The following is a 26,132-nucleotide window of genomic DNA, read 5'->3' as shown; positions in this document are numbered from 1 at the left end:
TTTGGGCTTGGGTTGTGAACACACTATTGTTGTTCAACCCTCGTTTCCCTGAAGCATTGAGTCAATTACACAGTGTGGTACTGAAGGTATATGCAGAAGATTCCCTTTCCTTAAAGATGTTTGGTCTTTATGGCAATCTGGCAGCTTTAATAGTCGTTTTCTGATTTCATTGAATTCAATTTCACCACAAGAAGCCTTGCTGGGGTTTGAACTCCTGCCCAGAAGTTTGCAGGGGTGGGTTGGAGGCCGTAAACCAATAACCTGTACGTCCTACCAAATCTAATGGCAGGAGTTTTTTTTTTAGCTGTTTCCCAACTGGCAGCTGGCCAAATGGGGGTGGGGAGTGACCAAAGGTTTCCTTGAGGGTCCAAAGGTGCACCCTGCTCCTTTTGGCCCAAAAGGAGTGCCAAAATATACATTTGCCTTAGGGATCCAGCAGCTCCCATCTCTCTTTCACAACTGAGTTTTCTGACCCCTGGGAAACCAGTGTAGCAAAAGTTAATTTTAAATTGGGCTTCCAATTACACTCTTGACTGCCTGATTTAAGTATATTAATTATTTACCTGCCTGTCCATGGGACACTCTGCTATCCGCTGCTGTGGGAAAAAAAAAAGGTGGTGGGTGCATCATGTGTATGCCCTACCAAGCCTAGCCAAGACAATGCTGGGAGGATGTTTTCCTAGCTAGAGTGTCTAAAACTAAGAGTCACCGTCTCAAAATAAGGGCTTTAGGACTAATATGAGGAGAATTTATTTCCATTCAAGGACTGTGAATTCTTTGGCATTCTCTACTGCCAAAAACTGTGGCGCCCACCCTCTCACCTGATCTGTCTTATCTTATGTGACTGGACGGGTGGATGCCTCATCTTGCCCTGGCACTGTTTTACTCATGGCAGGTGGAGGCCCATACCAAGTGGGTAGCCCAGCAGCTTTAGCTGTGTGGGATGGTGTCTGGCAAGGGGCAGTACCTCCTTTTTAGGGGTTCCTTGTGCCCTTCAGAGGAGCCCACCACAAGGTTATAGCCCTCCCCCTCACCCCAGCCCCTCATAACTGGTCCCCAACCCCCTCACTACTCTCACGGGGGCTGATACCCTGGACTTGCCTTCAGTCTAGTTTCCATTAGCTCCTCTTTTTCAGGGACTGGCTGTAGTTTGAGCAGTGACCACTGCTCAGATTTGGTGCTCCTGGGACTACAGATCAGCTGGCCATCTGATTGGCTGGCAGCTCTCCAAGGTATGACTTCCTCCCCAGATGAGGGTGGAAGTCTTGCTTTTTGCCAGTTAATGCCCCACTGAACATTAAATGGCCACTGGGTAGCTGATAAAAGCAGGGATGTGTTCCCTGTCAACTCTCTAGGTGGTGGGGTGGAAAACCATCAGAAAAATTCTTCCCTTAGTCTCTGGGTTATATTGAAGTCTTGAGGTCGACTGAATTTTGGATTCTACAGGAATTCGGGAATGTGAGATTAGTGTCCCAAGGTGTAGCTGAAAAAGATCAGCCATGAGCATATTGAATGGCGGACCAGATTTTGGAAGTCAGGGTGGTGACTGGGGGTAGGCGGTAGGGAGGTGTGATGTTGCTGCTCCTGCTCTCATTTCTTATGTTCTTATAAAACAGTTCTTCAAACCAAACAAGCAAATTTAGTTAGAAAGAAATTGAATGCATCATTTGGATTTTGCAGACTTTCAAAATTCTCAATAGATTCCAATGATAACCACCTATGTTTGCTCACCTCCTCAATGAACCACTCAGCCTCACTACCTCTTTAATTCATTACTTCCAATTCCTATACCTATTGTTGTCCTTTAAATTACTAGCTACTTCCTCCAACAATCAACCCAAATTCTCACTGTGATTATGTCATTCAATATCGAAGCATTGACAACTGACTAGTATCCCCATCTCCTCGACTACTCACCACTACTTCCTTACCACTACCTAAATGGTTACAAAATCGGTTCTCCTTCCCAAAAAGCCTATGCTTTGAAATCCTAGTGTGTGGGGCCCACAAGCTGAAGGCGTGGCAGTCAAAAGTGGAGTGAATAGTGAGGAGTTGCACAAAAGGCCTGAGTCAGAAGAATACCAAGTTTACAAGGATGTAATACTGGAGGAGGTTGCAAATATTGGGTAATGCAAGGCCATAGATTTAAACATGAGGATGAGATTTTTAAATTAGATGAATTGTACTCCTTGGTGTACCAGGAGCCAATGTAGGTCAGTCAGCACTGGGCTGATGGGAAAGCGAGACTTGGTGAAAATTACAATATGGACAGCAGAGTTTTGGATGGACTTGTGTTAATGGAGGCTGAAAGATAGCCTGCCAGCAGAGCATTGGAATACTTGAGGCTGGAGGTAACAAAAGTATGAATAAACGTTTCAGTGGAAGATGATCTGAGGCAGGAATAGAAACTGGCGATATTACTCTGGTGGCAGTAAACGGTCTTTGTAATGGAGAGATATGGAGTTGGAAGCTCAGCTCTGTTAAATAAGATGGCAATATTCTTACTGTCTCGGGCCAAATCTATTTATAGAGAGTGGGGCTGCAGGGGGATGTTGGGTGGGGGTGGGGGAAAGAGAACCAGTAGTGAGGGAACAGAGTTTGTTAGGGGAGCCAAATACAATTACCTTGGCTTTCCCAGTGTCAATTGGAGGAAATTGGTGCTCATCGAGAACTGCTTGTTTTGACAAGTAGTCTGATAAATATGGAGGCAGTGGTTATTTGAGAGCGGTGGTGGTAATAATTCTATTCTTATTTCTTTGCCTGGGTACTTATTGAACTGTTGGGGGTTATGAAGAGATGTGGAGTTTGCTTTTTTGGATTTATGTGTTACTACCAGCTGGAGTACTCAGAACTTGACTACCATCAATTGCCCATTGAATGGAAGAGCATCATAATTGAGCTGTATCTTTTTTAAATGAGCATACTTGTGCCTGAATTTCAGATAAAACTTGAAGGGAAAAAAATTATGGGAATATGAAAAAGAGTGAGGAAATGGGATTAACTGGATTGCTCTTCAAAAGAGCTGGCATAGATTTGATGGGCTGAATGGCTTCCTCCTGTTGTACTACTGTACTATGTTATGAACTGCAGAAATCTAGAATTTAGATGCTCCCCTGTCTTTGTGTATCTAGCTAAAGCAACAATCCAGTTTTTCTCAAGTGATTTCAAAGGCCCTTTCTCTTATTCTTCATATTGAAAAACTAATCCTCATGCTGATCCAACTGCAAATTAAATCAGCTATTGTTGTCCTTCTGTTGCAGTCAAATGCATACCAAAATGCAAGCCCAGTTAGAATCGTAGTCTCTTAGAGTGAAGGTTATCGATTACAATATCGTCCTATCAAATGTACTTTCCACAGCTTCACCTGCTGCGTCTTGCAACACACCCAACAACGCCCATTGAATATGCAATCTGGCCTTACCTAAGTAAAAAGAGGGAGAAAAGCTCGAACAGAATTTGTTGTTTGTCCACCTCCATTAGAGTTCAGTGCTTTCATTGAAGTGATCTGCAAAGTTTTGAATGCTTTGGGTTTTTCAGCCAGTGATATGGCCTCGATGCTTTTATTTGCCAGCCCCGCCATTTTAGACCTTAAGAATCTGGTTTCTGCCAGTAGTTTTTTTTTTACAATGACAATTAAACTTTTTGCAGATTTTTCTTTAGTAGCTTACACTTGAAGGGATGACTAATGCAATATAAAGGCAAGTTTTAGACATAAATTTTCTGTTATCGCTGTATTTTATTTTGAAATGATTAGGCTTGAATGAGCTACATCAGCTACTCCTGTGAATTCCTTTTGAATCTAGAAGAAATCCTGGTTTGAAATACAAGGTCAAAGAGGCCTCAGAAGTACTAAATCAGCTACAGCACAACTTGTAGTGTATAGAGGATATTCTGCACTCAAATACTAGAATATAATAATTGCTAACCCACTTCTTCCACATTACAAGTTTCCTAGCTCAGCTGGGTTCTCGTAGATGGTAACTGAGTTATTGCAAGACATTCATCCTCTGGGAGGGAAGAAGAACTCTCAAAGGAGTTAGCCTTCCTGGTCTGACCCAATCATATTTCTGCACATGGATGTTCCCCCAAGCTGATGATCTGACTGTGAAGCCTACTTGTGCTTAGGTATTTTATTTTCCTGGGTTTTTTTATTTTAATTTTATCGTTTGAAGGTTTGCAAAGGATTGGTGGCTCATTGGTGTATAAATCTTGAAGTGAAACATCAAACTTTGTATCACAGCTTGATGTATAATAGGATCATTGTTTAAACATTAATTTGATGCAACCTGTAGCAAATATCCAAGTGTTCCCACAAAGCCAAGTTGTATAGATACTCCTGTGTGCTATCTCATGGATAGAGACCTTGGAGCAGGTTTTCCTCTTTTCTTAGCTGAGGAATGATGGAAATAGAGAGGAGCTGTAGGAGGATGAACATGTAAAAGCTGAGTGTGTGAAAATAAGGCTTTAGGGAATAGCACTTTTTTAAAGGATAAAACCTTTGTGCCATTTAGCTTTTTGAATCAAAATATTCTACAAAATATTTTGAATTAAAATAAGTATGTTGTAGCTTTGAAATTGTGTAAATAAAAAAAAAATGGTCATATTATATGCATTTTCTTTGCTTGGTTTTAACTCCTGGATTCCCTTTGGGTACTTACAGATATGTAAACACATTACTGAAGCTGATCCCTCAGGTCCTGCAATTGCAGGAGCAGCTGAGACAAGCTGTTCAAAATGGAGACATGGAGACATCACATGGTATCTGCAGAATCGCTGTGGCTCTTGGAGAAAATCACTCAAGGTTCAGTTTGCAATATTCTTATTTCCCTTGCACTTCAATCCTGTTTTACCAATTGTTACTCTCTGGAGAATCATTTTGAAACAAAAATGAAGCCTGGAAAATGTTGTCTGATCTGCTTTGAAGTATGTTAAATTTGGTATGTTCCCCTTCTCTGTAGTGCTTGATCTAGTTTGTGATGATATTGGCCCTTAGCTTGGAGGAGAGTTGGCCCTTAATGAGCAATTGTGGTTGAAGCAAGAAGTAACCACTTTACATATGATTATGTAGAAATTAATAGAATCTTTTGAGCTTTGATGGAATTTCCTACCATTGGAAATTTTGGGAGTAAGAAATACTATGTGGAGTTACATGTGAAGAAGCTGTACCATTAGGTACAGGAAGTGTATTAAAACCGAAACCATTGAAGTGATTTTCACTAGAATAATGGAGCAATAACTTATCAAATTTAATTACCGCCTCCTCGGATCAGTTTATCATGATTCCATTATCAGCTTTGTTGAACAAAATCTGAGCAATTGCTTGCATTATATAGTGCCATTAACTAGGAAAAAGGTCTTCTAAGTGCTTCACAGAAGTGTAATTAGATAAAAATTAATGATAAACCAAAAAGTAAGGTGGGGGGCGGTGAAGAAGAGTGGTGATAACACACTGGATTAGTAATCCAAAGGCCTGCTCCAATGACTTGAGTTCAAAACGCACCATGGCAGCTGGCAAAATTCAAAATTTAATTAATTAAATAAACTTGGAATAAAATACTTGCCTTGTTAATAATAATAAAACTACCAATTGTCATAAAAACCCATCTGGGTCTCCAATGTCCTTTAGGGAAAGAAATTTGCTATCCTTACTTGGTCTGGCCTACACGTAACTCCACATTACAGAAATATAGTTGACTCTTAACTGCCCTCTGAAATGACATAACAAGCCGCTCAGTTGTGTCAAACTACTATGGATAAAACATTGTAGGTGTACCTACACCAGACGTATTGCAGCAGTTCAAGAAAGTGACTTACCATCACCTCCTCAAGAGCAGTTGGGGATGGGCAATAAATGCTGTCCTTGCCAGCATTGCTTACAAAAGGATCTTAAAGGGGTTACTAAAGGCTTGGTCCAAAATGTTTTAGAGTGGAGAACTTTCGAGAAGGAATTCTATATCTTCAGGCCTGAACAACTGAAGGCACTGCAACCAGTGGTTGGTTCATGTGAGTAGACAATGCAAAAGAGCCCAGAGTCAGTGGATTGCAAAATAACTGTTCAAAATGTTCTGGTTTTAAGTAACTTCAGGCTGTGTCTCATTCAAATCTGTGTGTAATGTATAATGGGAATTGGAGTCACTCTTACAAGCAACAGCAACTAAAAAAGATATAATATTTCACTTTTACACAATTTAATCCATTATTATTCTATTAAATAAAAACCTGAGCTAACTTTTCGCTGGCGAGGGCAGCATTTTTATTGCCTGTGCCTAATTGCTCTTGAGAAGGTGGTGGTGATAAGCTGCTGCAGTCCATGTGGTGTAGGTACACCCACAGTGCTGTTGGGGAGGGTGTTCCAAGATTTTGACCCAGGAACGGTGATATAGTTCAGGGTGTGTGTCAGGATGGTGTGTGGCTTGGAGGTGAACTTGCAGGTGGTGGCGTTCCCATGCAGCTGTTGCCCATGTCCTTCTATCAGGTAGGGGTTGTGGGTTTGGAAGGTGCTGTCGAAGGAGCATTGATGAGTTGCTGCAGTGCACCTTATAGATGGTACATGCGGCTGTCACTGCGTCAGTGGTGAAGGATGTGGATGTTGATGGTGGTGGATGGGGTGCCAATCAAGGGGGGATGGCAATGCTATCCTTTTAGCAATGTAAATAATTGGAGAATAGAAGGAAATTTTAACAAGGGTATAAGGAAATGTAATTAATTAAGTAAAATAATTTCATTTTAAGTAATTCCTGAAATTTCACTGAAGCCTCTATCTTTCCACATAAAGCGTATAATATTGTCTTTCTGTTAATGTGATGCATTGCTGAAATAAAAGTGCTATATTACACAGTTTTAAAGTATTAAAGCTACAGCTTCCACATTCTCAGAATTACATATACCTATTTATTCTCTTTGAATTATGTTGTAGCCAAGTGTCCATTGGAAACTTTATGACTCAAGTTTGTTTGTCCCTTGTACAGAGCCTTGTTGGAGCAAGTGGAGCACTGGCAAACTTTTCTAGCACTTGTCAACATGATCATGTTTTGCACAGGAATTCCAGGCCACTACCCAGTGAATGAAACTACAAGCTCTTTAACCCTTACATTCTGGTATACACTTCAGGTATGAGCAGTATTTTCATACTGAGTAAATTGCAAATATGACATGGCAACTCTGGATGTAAATTTTTAACTAAAATGTAATTTGAGCTAGTGAATAATCTAATTTCACTGGATAGTGAACAGTCTTGCAGAAAACTTTGATTCTTCCTAATTCTCTGAGTGAATTTGGAAATATTTTCATATTTTATTCTGAGCTTCTATCCAATATGGTATAGAGCTTGCTTAAACTTATTTTGTTGTGGCATAAAAGCCATGGATTCCAGCAGAAGTTTGAGATTTAAACAAAGGGTGCACTGCACCACCAATTTCCTTTTCAATTATTTATTTTTCCTTTCCCTCCTGTAAGAATAGGTTTTGACTAAAGGTCTGCATCCAAAATGTTAACTCCCCTGTTGCTGCCTGTCGTGCTAAATATTCCCAGCATTTTCTGTTTCATATTTCCAGCATCTGGAGTTTGTTGCTTTTAACTTGGATTATTTGTATAGGTCCTTGCCACACCAACCTAAAGGCAAAGCTTGATGCAGCCTTTTACTGCACAACCCACTTGTCCTCTACACTATAGTTCTCTCTCTCTCTCTCTCTCTCTTCCCCCCCCCCCCTTGCCGGTGCATTCTCCTTGTTGACAAAAATAATAACTTGTGTGAAATTAAACATTGGAAGTTATAATGCTGCAGATGAGACTTCTTAAAAGCAAATAACATTGCCAAGAATAAATAGTGCTCTGTTTGACATTTCAACTTCAGTGAGCCATTAATACCCTTAAGAGCATGGGTGAAAATATTGGTATTAAATTATAAAGAATAGTGTTTGAATATTCAGATTTTTATTTGCTCCATGCCAGTGATCTCTTATCCATATGCCCATCCCATCTTTATTTGCCAAAAGCAAGTCAATCACTTGGTGTTTATTGTATTTTCATTGTTGATCCTCCTCCTCCTCCTCAAATGGCAACAATCTCCGATAGTATTGCTGAGCATAATTTAATATAGATCATACTTAAAAGATGGAATAATTTATGAAATTTTCTAGTTAGACCTAGATAGAGATTGAACATTGTCCATCCATTGTTGGTCCGTTTTCCTAGAGTCATAGAATGATACAGCATGACTGGCCATTCAACCAATCATGTCTCTTCCCGTTAGTCTCATTCCTCTGCTTTTCAATGCCATGCCTTTATTTTGACTTTCATTTATTACTATACATTTTTCCAATTGCTAATTAATTTTATCCTGGGTTAATGTCTCTAAAGTTCCCTCTCCACTAATGTTCGGTTGGTTGGCCTGTAATTCCTGGGTTTATCCCTCTCCCCATTTTTTAAATATACGATCCTGCAGTTGTTCTGACCTTGAGGGAGACCATTAACTTTTAAAAAGAAACTTAACTTCTAGTTATTAACTGAATGAATTATGCCGTAAGGTTTCAAGTTTCAAACAAAAACTTTTATTGTACAAGAATTAAACAAAGCAAGTACTACTAACTTAACACCATATATTTTCTAAACAATTAGATTTTAAGCTGGAAAATTTCAACAGGACACTCCCTGTTCTACTTTTATTTCCACTAATGGGTTCCCCTATCCTTTCCATGACCTTAAGGATTCCTTCACTTCTCCTGGGACCAAATCAAGGTGTGCCACAGCTGTTAGGAACTCACTTTGATTTTCCCCAGTGTTCCTGCCAGTGCTCAGAGGTATGAGGTTTCTTGGGGTCCTTCCACCAGCACCTAGCTAGGCGACCTTCCAACTTTCCTTAAATTCTTCGATATTGTGGACACCCCAGCTCAAGCCTGGGCCTCACTGCTTTCTTGCTCTGTGACTCCAAAATCAGAAAACACCCTTGTTTCTGATAGCCCTTTGTTTCTGGCCCACAGGTACTGACAGCTTTCTCTACCTGTTTGCAAGTTGTTTCCAGATGTAAGCTACCTGTTTCAAAGCTGCTCCCAAACTGACTAACTGCTTTTGTGAAAAATCTCTGATTTCAGTCTTTCCTAGACTCAGGGGAGGTGCCAGAGGACTGGAGAATTACAAACATTACGCCCTTGTTCAAAGAAGGTTGTAGGTCTAAGCCCAGCAATCATAGACCAGTCAGTTTAACTTCGGTGGTGGGCAAGATTCCAGAAACAATTATTCGGGATAGAGTTAGTAGTCACATGGAAAGATATGAGTTGATAAAGAAGAGCCAGCATGGATTTCTAAAGGGGAAATCATGTTTAACTAACATGCTGGAGTTTTTTGAAGAGGTAACAAAAGGTCAATGAGGGTAATGCTGTTGATGTGGTGTACATGGACTTTCAAAACACATTTGAAATGTCACATAACAGACTTGTGAGCAAAGTTATTGTTCATGGAATAAAAAGGACAGTAGCAACGTGGATACAAAATTAGCTGAAAAATAGGAAACGGGGAATAATGGTCTATGGATATTTTTTGGGCTGGAGGAAGGTTTATAGTGGAGTTCCCTAAGGGATGATATTTACCCTTGCTTTTCCTGATATATATTAATGATCTAGATCTTGGTGTGCAGGGGACAATTTCAAAGTTTGTGGATGATACGAAGCTTGGGAGTGTTGTGAACTGCGAGGAGGACAGTGTAGAACTTCAAAAGGACATAGACAAGTTGGTGGAGTGGGCAGATAGGTGGCAGATGAAGTTCAATGTGGAGAAGTGTGAGGTGATGCATTTTGGTAGGAAGAACATGGACATATAAAATAAGGGGTGAAACTATGAAGGGGGTGCAGGAGCAGAGGGACCTGGGTGTATATGTGCATAGATCATTGAAGGTGGCAGGACAGGTGGGAAGAACAGTTAATAAAGCATATAGTATCCTGGGTTTTATTAATAGGGGCATAGAGTACAGGAACAGGGAGGTTATGCTGAATTTATATAAGACACTCGTTAGACCTCAGCTAGTGTATTGTGTACAGTTCTGGGCGTCACACTATAGAAAGGATGTGAGCACATTGGAAAGAGTGCAGAAGAGGTTTACAAGAATGTTTCCAGGGATGAGAAACTTCAGCTATGAGGATAGATTGGAGAGGTTGGGACTGTTCTCCTTGGAGAGAAGAAAGTTAAGAGGAGATTTGATCGAGATGCTCAAAATCACGAGGGGGCTGGACAGAGTCGATAGGGAGAAGCTGTTCCTGCTCGTAAAGGGATCAAGAAAGAGAGGGCACAGATTTAAAGTGATTTGCAAAAGAAGCAATTGTGGCGTGAGCAAAAACATTTTCACACGAGTGGTTCGGGTCTGGAATGCACTGCCTGGAAGTGTGGTGGAGGCAGGTTCAATCCAGGCATTCAAGAGGGCATGAGATGATTATTTGAATAGAAACAATGTGCAGGGGTATGGGGAAAAGGCGGGGCAATGGCGCTAGGTCATAATGTTCATTTGGAGAGCTGGTGCAGACACGATGGGCTGAATGGCCTCCTTGTGCGCCGTTAAAATTCTGTGATAAACCCAAAACAAAAGGGTACCTCCTTTCATAACTATTTCTGTGGAAACATAACACACCTGGATGCCCCAGATAGAGATGTCAACAAATTAACTCCAATTTTAAACCTGTCCTTTGATCTGAGAATTATATGGATATTTAACATTTTCCCTTGTCTACCTGTTGCTTCCAAATTTTTCTCTGATCTGGGACCTACACGAATAATTTAAACCCCTTCTGAAGACAACTGTAGAGATCTCTACCAAGAAATTCAGGAAGAGGCCACCTTTTATTTTTATTATTTTCCCACTTGCAACACTGACCTTATTAAATAATCACTGACTACCAGGTGAGATACCGGGCGTGAGTGGCCTGCAGCTAGGATAGGGAGCAAAGAAGAGGGCTTGTTCCAGCTTGCCAGAGGGTGAGGTCACACACAAGTTCTGCTGGAGAGTATTTGGATGAGGACTTTTTGAAGCTGAGTACAGAAGAAGACTGATAAGTATACTCAATGAAATGTTTGATGCATTGGGCAACCCATGTTCAGTGTCCAGAAGCATGGAGGCATTCGAGGCAAACTTGGCTCAGGGCTTTGTGCAGAGCTTGGAGCCTATACTTTCCAGCATGAAAGTAGTGGTCACCTCCATTAGAACACTTGTGGAGCCAACCATGATGTAGCTTCCATTGTAGCACAAGTAGCTTCCACCAGAATCCTGAATGCTGCAGTGGAAGCACAAGGTTGAAATAATGCATGCTTCGCTTGTTGCCACATAGGCTCAGCTTGCTGAAATCATGGCTGCCGATAATAGTGTTCAGAGGGGCAATGCCGGGTTTTACAGCAGCCCAACCATCTTCCTTCCAACAAATTACTTGGATTGCTGAGGCACCATTCCAGGGGAGTGGCAGTGGATCCATGGAGGATGAACTAGCTATCTCTCTCACTGAGATGCTGCAGTTTGAAGCTTGACCTTCTGGGTCCAGAGCTGCTTGAGGTTACCCTCCAAGGCCATCTCCAGACTCCTCCATGGAAATTCAACCTTCCACCAGCCATATTGCTGGGGTAACACTGCATAGGAGCAGTAGAACAGGCAAAGGCACACGGAATACAGGCACTAAAGAAATGCATAAGGGTTGAATAGTTTATATTTGTAAGCAATATGGCATGGGTTCACTTGTAAATTTGGTTTGGAATGTTTATGTTGTGGTGGCTCTTATTTTTTGCATTGTGGCCAACATGATGTGATAGCCAGTAACAAAAGGAAGTTGAGGAGTGCGAGCCTGGTGGTAAATGAGGAATTGGGGTTGCTGTCACTAGTTTCTCACTTCAGGTAGTACTTTTATGTAAAGTTGGGCAGTAAAGGGCTGTCCTGGTTGCTGAAGCCCTTCCTCTCTCTCTCCTCACTCTTCCAGCAGCTCATCATGCTTTGTGTGGCATCTGTCCATTTTCCCATTCAGTTCCATTCCAAGGAGACTGGGAGAAGTGAGTTCGAACATAAGCCTTGAAGTCAGGAAAATGTCCCTCGGCATTTGCTACACCATTCCCTGTAGACATTTGGAACTTGGAACAACAGTGAAAGCACCAAACACTTGTAAAATTGTATCAGCAGCCAAACTAGAAACTTATCTGTGAGCAGTTAATAAATATTTTGAATAGCGCTGGTTGAGGAGGGAGTGGGGGGGTGGTGGGGGGATTCTCTCTGCTGTTTAACATGTGTTCAGCTGCCTGAGGTTAAGAGAGGACAGCGACTGGAGTGTTAAGCTTCAAAATGGCAGCATTGGTATCAAATCTGTATTGAATGATGATTGTCACAATGATTTGCCTGCTCTGCATACTTCCGGCAGATATTAACACCTTGACCGATTTGGTATCTGGTACAATTCATGGTAGAAGTGTGTATGCTTACATTGGACACTATTTGGTCTCCAAATGGCACCAGTAGTGCCCAAAATCAGGCACTACCAAACCTGATCTTGCATATGCAGTGTTCTAAACAGTGGGGATGATTCTTTGCTGCAGTGATGTTGTCTTTCTTTTTTGATTGAAGCTTAATTGCAAATTAAAACAACTGCATGCCACCAGGACCCAATTTAAAGTAGTGGTTGAGGTTTTGACAAACTGGAAATACAGCAAGAATAGCATCTTGGTTACTGAAACTTTTCTAGATCAATTCAAAATCAAATAATTCTCACTTCCCTCCATATCCATTCCATTCAGTGAAATTGAAAACTTTATTCCTGTGCTAAGTGGGTCATAAATGACTGTTTGGCATTAATTGCTTAGTAGTTTTGGGCAGGATATTAGTCACTGTTGGTAGTGGGGTTCATCTGTTAATCAAATAACTTCTTTCAGTTGTCTTAATTACTTAGTCAATTCAAATGAATGCAGATGATCAAGCTAGGTAAAGTTCTCCTTTTTCTCTCCCCCTCAAAGCCATTAAAGAATATTTCTTTTGGAAAATAAAGTACAAAGGCACACAATTGTTTTATTAAAAGAAGTGCTTTACTTAAATAAGAGCGTTGGAAATGTATTTTTAGTAGCAGGCTGTATGAATCAAAATTCCACCATTCAATTATATATTGGATGTTCCTCAACTCCATTTACCCTTTTTTGCTCCATATCCTTTGATATCCTTATCTCATAATTTAAGTATCTCAGTCTTTAAAGTCTCAGCACCTACAGCTTTTTGAAGCAGAGAATTCCATGTTTAATGACCCTTGTGTGGAAAAAAATGTGTCCTGATCTCACTCCTAAGTGGCCTACCTCTATGTCCTTGTCCTGAATTCTCCCAGCAGAGCTAATTGTTTCTTGGTACCTGCCCAATGTTTTCCCTTTATCATTTTCAAAACCTCAATTCAATCACCTGTAAACCTTTTTATCAACTTCGAGATTACAATCCAGTTTTGTCAAACCTGTCCTTGTAGTTTCACCCTTTAGCCCTAGTATCTGGTTTGGTATCCGGATAGACACCATAAATGAAGAAATCTTATATTTTGTTACCTGATCTTACAATGACAATTTATAACCAAAAGTAATTGATGTAGATGCTATAACAGAATGTATGAAGTGATAATGTTTTTACATGATTAAGATGTAAGTCTTGAATTTTTTTATTCTTTCATGGGATATGGACATTGCTGGCAAGGCCAGCATGTTACCCATTCCTAATTGACCTTGAGAAGGTGGTGATGAGCCGCCTTGAACCACTGCAGTCCATGTGGTGTAGGTACATACACAGTACTGTTAGGGAGGGAGTTCCAAGTTTTGATTCAGCGACAGTGAACGACCGGAGATTTAGTTCCAAGTCAGAGTGGTGTAAGGCTTGGAGAGGAACTTGCAGGTGGTGTTGCCATTTGTCTGCTGCCCTTATCCTTTTAGGTGTTAGAGGTTGCAGGCTTGGAAGGTGCTTTTAAAGGAGCCTTGGTGAGTTGCTGCAGTGCATTTGTATATCAAGTTGCTGCTGCCACTCTGAGTCAGTGGGGAGAGAATGAGTGTTTAAGTTTGTGGATGATGTGCTGATCAAGTGGGCTGCTTTGTCCTGAATGGTGTTGAGCTTCTTAGTGCTGTTGGAGTTGCACTTATCCAGGCAAGTGGAGAGTATTCCATCTCACTCCTGATTTGTGCCTTATAGGTGGTGGATAGGCTTTTGGGAGTTGTGAGGTGAGTTGCTTGCCTCAGAATTCCCAGTCTCTGACCTTCTCTTGTAGCCACAGTTTTTATATGGCTGCTCCAGTTCAGTTTCTGGTCAATGGTAACCCTCTGGATGTCGATAGTGGGGGATTCAGCGATGGTAATTGAATGTCAAAGGAAGATGGTTAGATTCTCTTTTGTTGGAGATGGTCATTGCCTGGCACTTGTGTAGCATGAATCTCACTTTCCATTTATCAGCACAAGCCTGAATGTTGTCCAGGCCTTGCTGCATGTGGACACAGACTGCTTCAGTGTGGAGCTGCAAACGGTACTGAACTCGTGTAATCATCAATGAAGATCTCAATATCTGACCTTATAATGGAGGGAAGGTCACTGATGAAGCAGCTGAAGATGGTTGACCCTCAGACACCACCCTAGAGGAATTCCTGCAATGATATCCTGAGACTGAGATGATTGGCCTGCAACAATCACAACCATCTTCCTTTATGCTAGGTATAACTCCAATCAGTGGTGAGCTTTCCCCTGATTCCTATTGACTTCAGTTTTGTCAGGACTCTGAGATATTTGGTCAAATGCTGCCTTGATGTCAAGGGTAGTCACTCCCACCTTACCTCTGGAATTCAGTTCTTTTTTCCATGTTGGACCAAGGCTGTAGTGAGGTCAAGGGTCGGGTGGCCCTGGCTTAACCCAAATTGAGCATCAGTGAACTGGTTATTTATTGGCTTAAGATTGGGATCTGTGATGCTGGGGACCTGAGGAGGAGGCCAAGATTGATCATTCACTCAGCACTTCTGGCTGAAGATGGCTGCAAATGCTTCAGCCTTGCCTTTTGCACTGATGTGCTGAGCACCCCCATCACTGAAGATAGGGATGTCATTGGAGCCACCTCCTCCGGTTTGTTGTTTAATTGTCTACCACCATTCATGACTGGATATGGCAGGACTGCAAAGCTTTGACCCTTTGGCTTGATACTAATGGTAGAGTGAAGTATCTGCCAGGCCAAAAGGTTACAGATTGTGGTTGAATACAATTCTGTTGCTACTGATGGCCCACAATGCCTCACGGATACCCAGTTTTGAGCTGCTAGATCTGTTCTGAATCTAGCTCAAATGGTCTACCCCGTATCCTCAGACTGTGACCCCTGGTTCTGGACTCCCCCACCATCGGGAACATCCTTCCTGCATCTACCCTGTGTAGTCCTGTTAGAATTTTATAGGTTTCTATGAGATCCCCCCTCATTCTTTTGAACTCCAGCGAATATAATCCTAACCGACTCAATCTCTCCTCATATGTCAGTCCCGCCATCTCAGGAATCAGTCGGGTAAACCTTCACTGCACTCCCTCTATAGCAAGAACATCCTTCCTCAGATAAGCAGACCAAAACTGCACACAATATTCCAGGCGTGGTCTCACCAAGGTTCTGTACAATTGCAGCAAGACATCCCTGTTCCTGTACTCAAATCCTCTGGCTATGAAGGCCAACATACTGTTTGCCTTAACAAAACAAAAACAGAATTACCTGGAAAAACTCAGCAGGTCTGGCAGCATCGGCGGAGGAGAAAAGAGTTGATGACTCGAAACATCAACTCTTTTCTTCTCCGCTGATGCTGCGAGACCTGCTGAGTTTTTCCAGGTAATTCTGTTTTTGTTTTATTTTGGATTTCCAGCATCCGCAGTAGTTTTTTGTTTTTATACTGTTCACCTTTACTGCCTGCTGCACCTGCATGCTTACCTTCAGCGACTGGTGTACGAGGACACCCAGATCTTGTTGCACATCCCCCCCCTCTCAATTTATAGCCATTCAGATAATGGTCTGCCTTCCTGTTTTTGTTACCAAAGTGGATAACCTCACATTTATCCACATTATACTGCAACTGGCATTCATTTGCCCACTCACTCAGCTTGTCCAAATTACACTGAAGCATCTCTGCATCCTCCTCACAGCTCACCCTCCCACCCAGCTTTGTGTCATCTGCAAATTTGGAGATATTACATTTAGTTCCCTCATCTAAATCATTAATATATATTGTGAATAGCTGTTCAATTCCCCACACAATAAATGATAACATTCTATTAGCTTTCCTAATTACTTGCTGTACCTGCATACTAGCCTTTTGTGATTCATGCACTAGGATACCCAGATCCCTCTGAGTCTCAGAGCTTGGCAATCTCTCACCATTTAGATAATCAGCTTCCTTTTTATTCTTCCTGCCAAAGTGAACAATTTCACATTTGCTCACATTATTCTCTATTTGCCAGATCTTTGCCCACTCACTTTATCTACCTATGTCACTCTGTATGTCCTCTTCACAAATTACTTTCCTACCTATCTCTGTGTCGCCAGTAAATTTAGCAACCATTCCTTCGGTCCCTTCATCTAAGCCATTTGTATAAATTATAAAAAGTTGAGGCCCCAGCACTGATCCCTGTGGCATACCACTTGCCATACCCTGCCAACCAGAAAAATACCCAATTATGCCTACTCTCTGTTTCCCATTAGCTAGCCAGTCTTCTATCCATGCCAATATGTTATTCCCTACACCATGAGCTTTTATTTTACGCAATAACCTTTGATGTGCACTTATCACATGTCTTCTGGAAATCTAAGTACAGTACATCCACCGGTTCCCCTTCATCCGCAGCACATGTGACTCCTTCAAAGAACTCCAATAAATTGGTTAAACATGATTTTCCTTTCACAAATCCATGTTGACTCTGCCTTTTTGCCTTGAATTTTTCTAAGTGCCCTGCTATTACATCTTTAATAATAGCTTCTAATATTTTCCCTATGACAGATGTTGGGTTAACTGACCTAGAGTTTCCTGCTTTCTGTTTCCTTCCCTCTTTAAATAAAGGAGTTACATTTGCTATTTTCCAATCTAATGGAACCCTTCCCTGAATCTAAGGAATTTTGGAAAATTAGAACTAATGCATCAACTATCTCACTTGTCATTTCTTTCAAGACAAGGTGAAGTACATCCAGACTTGGGGATTTGTCAGCCCGCAGCCCCAATAATTTGCTCAATACCACTTCCCTAGTAATTGTAATTTTCCCAAGTTCCTACCTCACTTCCATTTCTGATTTACAGCTATTTCTGGGATGTTACTTGTGCTCCCTATAGTGAAGTCCGAAGCAAAATACCTATTTAATTCATCCGCCATCTCCCTACTTTCCATTATCAGTTCCCCAGATGCACTTTCTATAGGACCAATGCTCACTTTAAGTCTTTTTCTATTTAAATATCTATAGAAACTCTTACTATCTGCTCCTTGCTAGCTTTCTCTTGTACTCTAATTTTCCCCTCATTATTCTCTATCACAGAGAGTGGTGAATGCTCAGTCATTGACAGTAATTGATAGATTTTTGGTTACTTGGAATTGAGGGATCTGGCTGTAGTGCATAAACGTGGAGTTGAGGTAGGAGATGAGCATGATTTACTGACAGGTGGAGCAGGCTCAAAGGGCCAAAAGGCGCACTCCTTTTCCTCATGTTCTTGTGTCTAACAAGTTGTCTATAAAAGCATAAAGATTAACCATTTAAAATACAGATATAATTGGACAAACTTGCATCTTGATGAGAGTTTGAGTTAATAATCTGCTCCCAGGCCCTGTTGTACAGTACCATTTGCAGAAGCCTAGCAGGTGTCTTCCTTTTAGTTTAATTCTCTTCATATCATTTATCTCCCTACATCTGGGTTTGAAAACTTATATAAGGAATAGCCAGATCAAACTCAATGCCACATCACACAGCTGTGCATATGTTACGCCAGTGTTTCCCAAGCGTTTCTGGCCATGGAGCCCTTTTCACCTCCCAAGAGTATTGATGGAACACTTAAGAAACGTTCTCATTATGTTGAAGAGTTAAACCACAAAAAATGATTGTTTTTGTGCAATAGGTACAAACATACAAAAACAAATTTATAGAAGTATTTCTCTTTCCTATACATATGCATTTATTATAATTAAAAAGTTCTCTTCAGCAAAGTACTCGTCTTTCTTACTTTTTGCCATTTTTGCTCACATTCGTTTAATATTAGGGGTGTTACTGGAAAGCTGGATTCTCGTAAAAGACACTAGCTGGGATTTTCCACTCCCATTTGTGGCAGGCGTCATAGAGAGTGGGAGTGGAAAATAATAGGGGATCGCAAAAATCAGTTTCACGTTGTAGTAAAACCAGTTTGTGATTGTCCGCTCCACCTGTCAATGGAGGGCCGCGTTTCCCGCTGCCGCATCCCCCCCCCACCCTGGCGACCTGCACTTCACTCAGGACTTTGAGGTTTGTTTGCCTACCTTGCTTCGAACAGCACTTGCGGTCATCAGCGCCAGGCTTTGCAGGCAGCACCGCATTGCTTTTAAGGGGGGCTCATGGGGAAATCTCTACCGACAGAACAGGTGTAAAGGCTTTTCAATGGCTGAAGGGCTAGAGCTTGCTTGGGGAAGGAGGAGAAGTGGCCTCAGGCAAGAGAAGAGACTGCAGGGCAAGGGCTCTACTGGAGAAGGGGGTTATCCCAGGGTGTGTGGGGGCCACATGTTGATCAGTGCAAGTGGCCTAGAGGGTATATGGTTGAGAGTGAGTAGTAATGTCCCTTCAACTGGCAGTGAGTGAGATGCCAGTGAATTTGTGATGGCCTTGAGTGTGTGAGTTTAGAGTGATGAAATAGTTGACTTTGGTGGCACAGATGAGATCATTCATTCTCTTTCTGCACTGGATGGCCAACCTCTTCTGTGCAGCGTTGGCACTGACCACCACTGCCACTGCCACCCAAGCTGGAGAGGTGAGATTGCTGGACCTCCTGCGGCCAGAATGGGAGTAGAGGACATCATGGTGGCCTTCAGAAGGCATTCCAGTGACAGTTCACTGAACTCATCTTGGCTTTCGGGGCCTTGTCTTCACTGCAATAGTCCTGGGCTGCAAGCATTGAGAACCATGTGTACAGCTGCAGTTTAGATATGGCAGCCGAGTGAGGAAACGGTGAGATATTGGTGTGGCAGGTGATTCAGAGGCCATCCGCCAGTGATACAGCACGTTTCCTACACCTGCTTAATTAATGTGGTGGGAAGCGGACGGTATGGCGCAAAAACTCACCCTTGCGGCTGGTGGGTAAAACTCTTTTTCACGGCTGCCATGGCACTTGGTGCAATTCTGGGAAAATTCCACCAATGTGCACATGTGCGTGCACACACACCACCCTTCTCTCTCTTGCACAACTCTCCACGCTCTTTCGTGCACAGCCACACTTTCCCCGCCCACTTGCGCACAGCAACACTCTCCCCATTCTCTTTTCCCCGCTTCCTTCCCCCCTTTCTTCCCCACCGCTCTCTTCCTCCCCGCTCTCTTCCCCCACCTCCCCTTCCCCACCCCCTTCCCCTCTTTCCCCACCCCCTTCCCCTCTTTCCCCACCCCCTTCCCCTCTTTCCCCACCCCCTTCCCCTCTTTCCCCACCCCCTTCCCCTCTTTCCCCACCCCCTTCCCCTCTTTCCCCACCCCCTTCCCCTCTTTCCCCACCCCCTTCCCCTCTTTCCCCACCCCCTTCCCCTCTTTCCCCACCCCCTTCCCCTCTTTCCCCACCCCCTTCCCCTCTTTCCCCACCCCCTTCCCCTCTTTCCCCACCCCCTTCCCCTCTTTCCCCACCCCCTTCCCCTCTTTCCCCACCCCCTTCCCCTCTTTCCCCACCCCCTTCCCCTCTTTCCCCGCCCCCCTTCCCCTCTTCCGCCTCTTTCCCCGCGCCCCTTCCCCTCTTCCTCCCCTCTTCCGCCCCCCTTCCCCTCTTCCGCCCCCCCTCACCTCTTCCGCCCCCCTTCCCCTCTTCTGCCCCCCCTTCCCCTCTTCCGCCCCCCCTTCCCCTCTTCCGCCCCCCCCTTCCCCTCTTCCGCCCCCCCTTCCCCTCTTCCGCCCCCCCTTCCCCTCTTCCGCCCCCCCCTTCCCCTCTTCCGCCCCCCCTTCCCCTCTTCCGCCCCCCCTTCCCCTCTTCCGCCCCCCCTTCCCCTCTTCCGCCCCCCCCTTCCCCTCTTCCGCCCCCCCCTTCCCCTCTTCCGCCCCCCCCTTCCCCTCTTCCGCCCCCCCTTCCCCTCTTCCGCCCCCCCCTTCCCCTCTTCCGCCCCCCCTTCCCCTCTTCCGCCCCCCCTTCCCCTCTTCCGCCCCCCCTTCCCCTCTTCCGCCCCCCCTTCCCCTCTTCCGCCCCCCCTTCCCCTCTTCCGCCCCCCTTCCCCTCTTCCGCCCCCCCCTTTCCCTCTTCCGCCCCCCCCTTCCCCCTCTTCCGCCCCCCCCTTCCCCCTCTTCCGCCCCCCCCTTCCCCCTCTTCCGCCCCTCCCTTGCCCCCTCCCGCCCCTCCCTTGCCCCCTCCCGCCCCTCCCTTGCCCCCTCCCGCCCCTCCCTTGCCCCCTCCCGCCCCTCCCTTGCCCCCTCCCGCCCCTCCCTTGCCCCCTCCCGCCCCTCCCTTGCCCCCTCCCGCCCCTCCCTTGCCCCCTCCCGCCCCTCCCTTGCCCCCTCCCGCCCCTCCCTTGCCCCCTCCCGCCCCTCCCTTGCCCCCTCCCGCCCCTCCCTTGCCCCCTCCCGCCCCTCCCTTGCCCCCTCCCCCTCCGCCTCCTCTCGGACCCCCTCCACCTCTGTTGTCTCCCCCTTGCCCCACCCTTCGCTTTCGACCTGGAAACTTATGGGCAGCTCGTCCAATCACGTGCTGGTTTCTCCCTGCTTTGGCTGCTTGTAGTCTCACTAGTGCCTCTGATTGGATAAGCAGCTTTATAGCATTTTTCAAATGTATGGCAGTTGAATGCCGTAAATTGCACAAGCCTGGCCTACTGTGGAACCCCTTGATGTATCAAACGGAACCCCAGGGTTGCGCAGAAACACAGCTCGGAAAACCCTGTATTATACAATATATGGACAACTGGGATGGGGTTGGGCAGGGGGAGATAGGTGGAATTACACGATTCCTTTGTTTGCAGTTTCAATTTTCTCACGCAAGTCTTCAATTCATCCATAATTGTGCAATCCTATTGCCATGCCATAGCCAAATACTTTATCATTAATTCAGTTGAGTTTCCTTGAACACTGAGGGTTCTCCACAATTTCAGAACACTACAATTAATTTTTTAAGCGCAATATTTATGACATTAACTTTGGGAATGTTTGCTTTGGGCTTTTATTTAAAACTATAATCTTATTTGTTCACATTATCAAAAGCATCGTTCTCAATTAGAAATATTCCTTTTAAATAGTGTGATACGTTTACCTTTTTGCATGTGGGGGAATGGATTATAATTTAAGATATTTAGCTAAGGATTTTCAAAGTGAAAACTGGAAGCGAATGATTTTTTGCTTTTTATGGAAAATGTGTAAAGCCTCATCAGCCCTGTATTCCCTTTTGCTCCATTTTTCACATTTTAACAACTTAAGTATTTCCTTTTTTTTGACTGACATCTAGGATGACATAATGTCATTTGAGGCTGAGAAACAGGTGGTGTATCTACAGGTTTATCGTCCTGTTTACTTTCAACTAGTTGATGTTCTACTGCACAAGGCTCAGTTTCCCTCTGATGAAGAATATTCCTCCTGGTCTTCTGATGAAAAAGAGCAATTTAGGATATACAGGTGAGGAAGAAATGTATGTTTGCTTTTAAAGAATTGTTTATAACTGAACAGTTTTTTTATTTGGGAATATCTGAGTACCTACAGTCCTTTTAAGTTGCATGTTCTTTTCAAGGCTTGCATTTTTATTTTAAAACTCCTTAATCATTGAATAGCTGGTGATAGCACGAGGCAGCCGATAAAACCTGTTCCAATCCGGTGTATTGTGCAATTAGGTGATGTGGAAGCCTGATTGATTTGCTTGGTTGATTTTATGGTTCTGATTTTTTTATTCTGTGAATTCCATGGTGTCACCTATGTCATCAGAAGAAGACCACCTTGTATATCCTCGTACAGGACTTAATCAGTTTAAAATTCCAAATAAGCAAAGGAGAGCGTTTGCTTTTTTTTTGGGGTGCTCCTCAATGGCTCAGAGGACACGTTAACATTAGTGAGTAGCTGAGCCATACTGAACTGAAACATCTTGAGTTTAATCCCTAATCTCTGAGTTGGCTGACCGTAGTTGAGGTGATAATCACAGCAGGGGAAGCTATAATTGGCCATACTTCTGAGGCAGGGAGAAAACCATTCATGGTGTTTGCTTCTGGTTATTATGCAGTGACCTTTGCTAAAATTGGCATGCGGACAAGTGAGAACAGGATTGGGATTGTTTGAGAAGACATAGGATTCGCCCAAAAAAAATGCCAATCTATTAAGAAGGAGATGAAGAAAAATTGTTTCTTTTTATGATGGCTTAGAGATGGTTACCCTGACCTCCTGAGTTAGAGGTTTTAGGTTCAAACCATGTCATAAACATGTAGTCTAGGTTTCTACTTTAGTACAGTACTGAAATAAACAATAAACAATTAAATACTGCATTGCTAGAGTTACTGTCTTCTGGATGAGATGTTAAAACAAAATCCCTTCTGCTTGCTGAGGTGGATATAAAAGATACCATGGTACTATTCAAAGACTGAGCAGTTCTGCTGGTATCCCAAACAACACAATTGCTCAATGATCATTACCAAGGCAAATTATCCGATCATTTATCTTTTTGCTATGTGCAAATTATTTGCCATGTTTGCTAAAGTAGCAACTAGGACTACAATTCAAAAGTAATTAATTGGCTGTGAAGTGCTTTTGAACCTCTTGAAGATGAGAAGTGCCGTTTAATTCCAAGTCCTTTCTTCCTTTTTCAGCAATAGATATGAAGAAATTTCGTTTTTTTAAGTTAACACATGGTAAACTTATTTGAAACTTATTTAGTTAATCCTGATTGCAAACTTGACCAGCCTGTCAGAATAGATCACAACAGGGGTTCTGCTTAGCTGCTAGATTGATTCCTGGGATGAGAGTTGTTATGAGTGATTAAGCAGAATGGACTGATTTGTTCTCTGGAGTGTAAAAGGATGAGGTGATCTCCTTGAAATGCTCCTGAGAGAGCTTGACAGGGCAAATGTTGAGAGATTGTTTCTTCTGCTTAGAGAGTCCAGAAACTGCAGTCATATTCTCAGGATAAGAGCGCTGACCATTTAAGACTGAGATGAGGAGAAATTTCTTCACTGAGACGATTGTGAATCTTTTGAACCATCTATCCTAAAAGGTGGTGGATGCTTAGAAAAGAGTATTTCCAAGACTGAGATTGATTTAGATTTTTGGACACTAAATGAATCAAAGGCTATGGGGGTTCAGCAGGAAAGTGGAGGTTGAGGTGGGAGTTCAAACCAGGATCTTATTGAATGGCGAAGCAGGCTCGAGGAGAGGCATGGCTTACTCTTACTCCTATTTCTTGTGCTCTTCTGTTAAACTCTTAAATTTCAATACAACTTAACATACACCTACACTTATGGGTTTATAGTGAAGGACTTGAAATGAGTATTTTTAACTGTGTATATACACCTTGCAAACAGCACCAATTGACATCTGTTCAACTTCATTAGAACAGTAAAGAATTCTAATTGTTTTAAATCATAAATGGGATTTTCAGTTGTTTACAATGTTTATTTGGTTGCAAATGTATTATAATTTTGCTTTGATATTTATTTCAAATAAAATTTATACTTTTTCTTGGTAGGGTTGATATTTCTGATACCTTGATGTATGTATATGAGATGCTGGGAGCTGAGTTGTTAAGTAACCTCTATGACAAACTAGGAAGGCTTTTAACTAACACTGAGCAACCAACCTCATGGCAGGTGAGCACTACATTGCTGCACTATTGTGCTAAGAGTTTATATAAAACGCTTATGTTCAGTTTATTATAAATATGTATCTTTAATTTACAAGAGTGAATATTTTTAATAGCAGTTCAGAATAAACACCACCCAGCTACGTTTCACCACTGATGTGCAATTCTGATGATTATTCTACAAAATGCACCACTTAAATATGCTCTCTATATTTGAGGATTTGTAAACATTAGACTTGTATCTAAGGTTTTCTATTGCAGTATTTGCAATCATTTGAAATGGTATATGATATTTTGGAGCAGTGTAAGCGAATCCAATGCTGGTTCAACTTTTTTTTTCAGTTGTCAAAGAGGGATTAACTATTAGAAAATGCTGTTACCAAAAGTCTACTCTTTTTGTATAAAAATATTTCTGTTTTTATTGAGCATCATGTGTGTCATTTCATTCAATTGTCTTAATTTGAAATTTTGACCGTCTAAGTCACTTACTCAAGTGCTTGCCTGATTCTTGTTTTAAAAGCAAAAGTGAAACTGTCTCTTACATCAAATGAATTAATGTCTATGCCAGAAAATAATTAATGAGAGCTTCAGAGCAGCACAAGTCTCTAGTTTCATCCACCAACGGTGCTATTTTTGCCAGTCTTTTGGCATTTAATTTACTGGATTGCTCCATGGAGAGTTGGCATGGACTTGATGGGCCAATTGGCCTCCTTCTGTGCAGTAAATGAATCTGTGATTCTATGACTAATAGCACCAAGTCTGAGAAGACCCACCTGCATGTAATGGACTGCGTTATCATCCTAGTGACTGATTATTAAAACAGCCTGTCAGGTGTTGTTAAATTCATATGATTGCATTATTTTACTCCTTCTCTGGATGTGGGAGTTGCTGCCAAGATGGGCATTTATTGCTCATCCCTTGTTGTCCTTGAGGTGGTGGTGGGCCTTCTTCCTGACATGTTACAATCTTTGTGCTGAAAATACTCCCAGAAAACTGTTTTGGCCCAGTGACAATAAAGAATTGGCAATGTATCTCCAAGTTAGAATGATGTATGACTTGGAGGAAACAGGTGCTGGTGTTCGAATGCAGCTGTTGCCCTGAATTTCTAAAGGTGCTAAAGGTCACGGGTTTGTGGGGTGCTGCTGAAGAAGCATTGTTGCTGCAATGCATTGAGTATATGGTGCACAATGCTGGTGGTGGAGTTGAATGTTTAAACCAGTGGATGGAGTGCCAGTCAAGAAGATTACTTTATCCAGGATAATATTTTCCAAGCAGACCTTGAGAACCCCTTGAGGTCCTCGTAAATGAGGCTAGAGATGTGTTTAATACCTCCACGACGAGCGAGGCGGTGAATGGTGGGTTTAGTGATTCCCTGGATGTTATCTTGGAGGACATTCCGGTGCCGTTTAGCACCCCCTTTACTGAAACCTTTACTGCCTTTGCCTCTACCTGACATCACACCTGGTACTGAATTCTGATGGTGTTGAGCTTAATTGTTGGAGCTTCATCCACCCAAAGAAATGGGGGTTATTCCATCACATTCTTGATTTATGCCTTGTAGGTGGTAGAGAAGCTTTGTGAAGCCTGTGGAGAAACCCACAATTGAATATCCAGCCTCTGACCGCCTCTGGTAGCCATGGCTCGTTCAGTAAAGTTTCAAGTCAGTAATGATTCCCAGGAAGTTGATGGGGTTAGGGTTTAGGAGGGGATGTGGGTAGAGTTGATGAAGGTAATGCAATTGAATATCAAGGGGAGGTATTTATGCTTTCTCTTGTTGGAGATGGTCACTGCTCGACACGTGCAGCATGATTTTTACTTGCCCTTACAAGGCAAGCCTGGGCATTATCCAGGATTTGCTGCATACGAGCATAAACTGCTTTGTTAAGAGACTTGTGAATAGAGCTGAACACTGCAATCATCAACAGCCTCATGTCTGTCCTTATGATAAAGGGTAGGTCATTAATAAAGCAGTAAAGCTAGATGAGCTGAGGACGTTTGCCTGAAGAACTCCTGCAGTGAGGCTGAAATGATTGTCGTCAAGTGGTCAGCACTACTGCTGGGATATTGTCGGGGCCTGTAGACTTTGCTTTGTTCAGTGGACTCGGCCATTTCATTTCACATTACAATAGGAATCTAATTGACTGAAACCGGGTTTTTGTGATGGTGTTGACCTTGCGAGGAGGCAGAGAAGGA

The 26,132-nt window shown here is 42.9% G+C and overlaps 1 protein-coding gene across 3 annotated transcripts in view; it reads left to right on the top strand.

Moving 5' to 3' along the window:
• ipo13b (importin 13b) overlaps positions 1 to 26,132 on the top strand; it is a 151,503-nt gene that overhangs the window by 46,436 nt on the left and 78,935 nt on the right. For all 3 annotated transcript variants that reach the window (XM_078561077.1, XM_078561074.1, XM_078561076.1), the window contains 4 exons: positions 4,661 to 4,801; positions 6,969 to 7,110; positions 21,609 to 21,775; positions 23,826 to 23,946. In XM_078561077.1, the coding sequence (XP_078417203.1) occupies positions 4,661 to 4,801; positions 6,969 to 7,110; positions 21,609 to 21,775; positions 23,826 to 23,946 (571 nt within the window). The remainder of the gene's footprint in view (positions 1 to 4,660; positions 4,802 to 6,968; positions 7,111 to 21,608; positions 21,776 to 23,825; positions 23,947 to 26,132) is intronic.

The sequence above is a fragment of the Cetorhinus maximus genome, chromosome 17, assembly GCF_964194155.1.
Source record: "Cetorhinus maximus chromosome 17, sCetMax3.hap1.1, whole genome shotgun sequence".
Taxonomy (NCBI): Eukaryota; Metazoa; Chordata; class Chondrichthyes; order Lamniformes; family Cetorhinidae; genus Cetorhinus; species Cetorhinus maximus.
The sequence above is the reverse complement of the archived record's forward strand: the minus strand, read 5'-3'. Positions and strand labels throughout refer to the sequence as shown.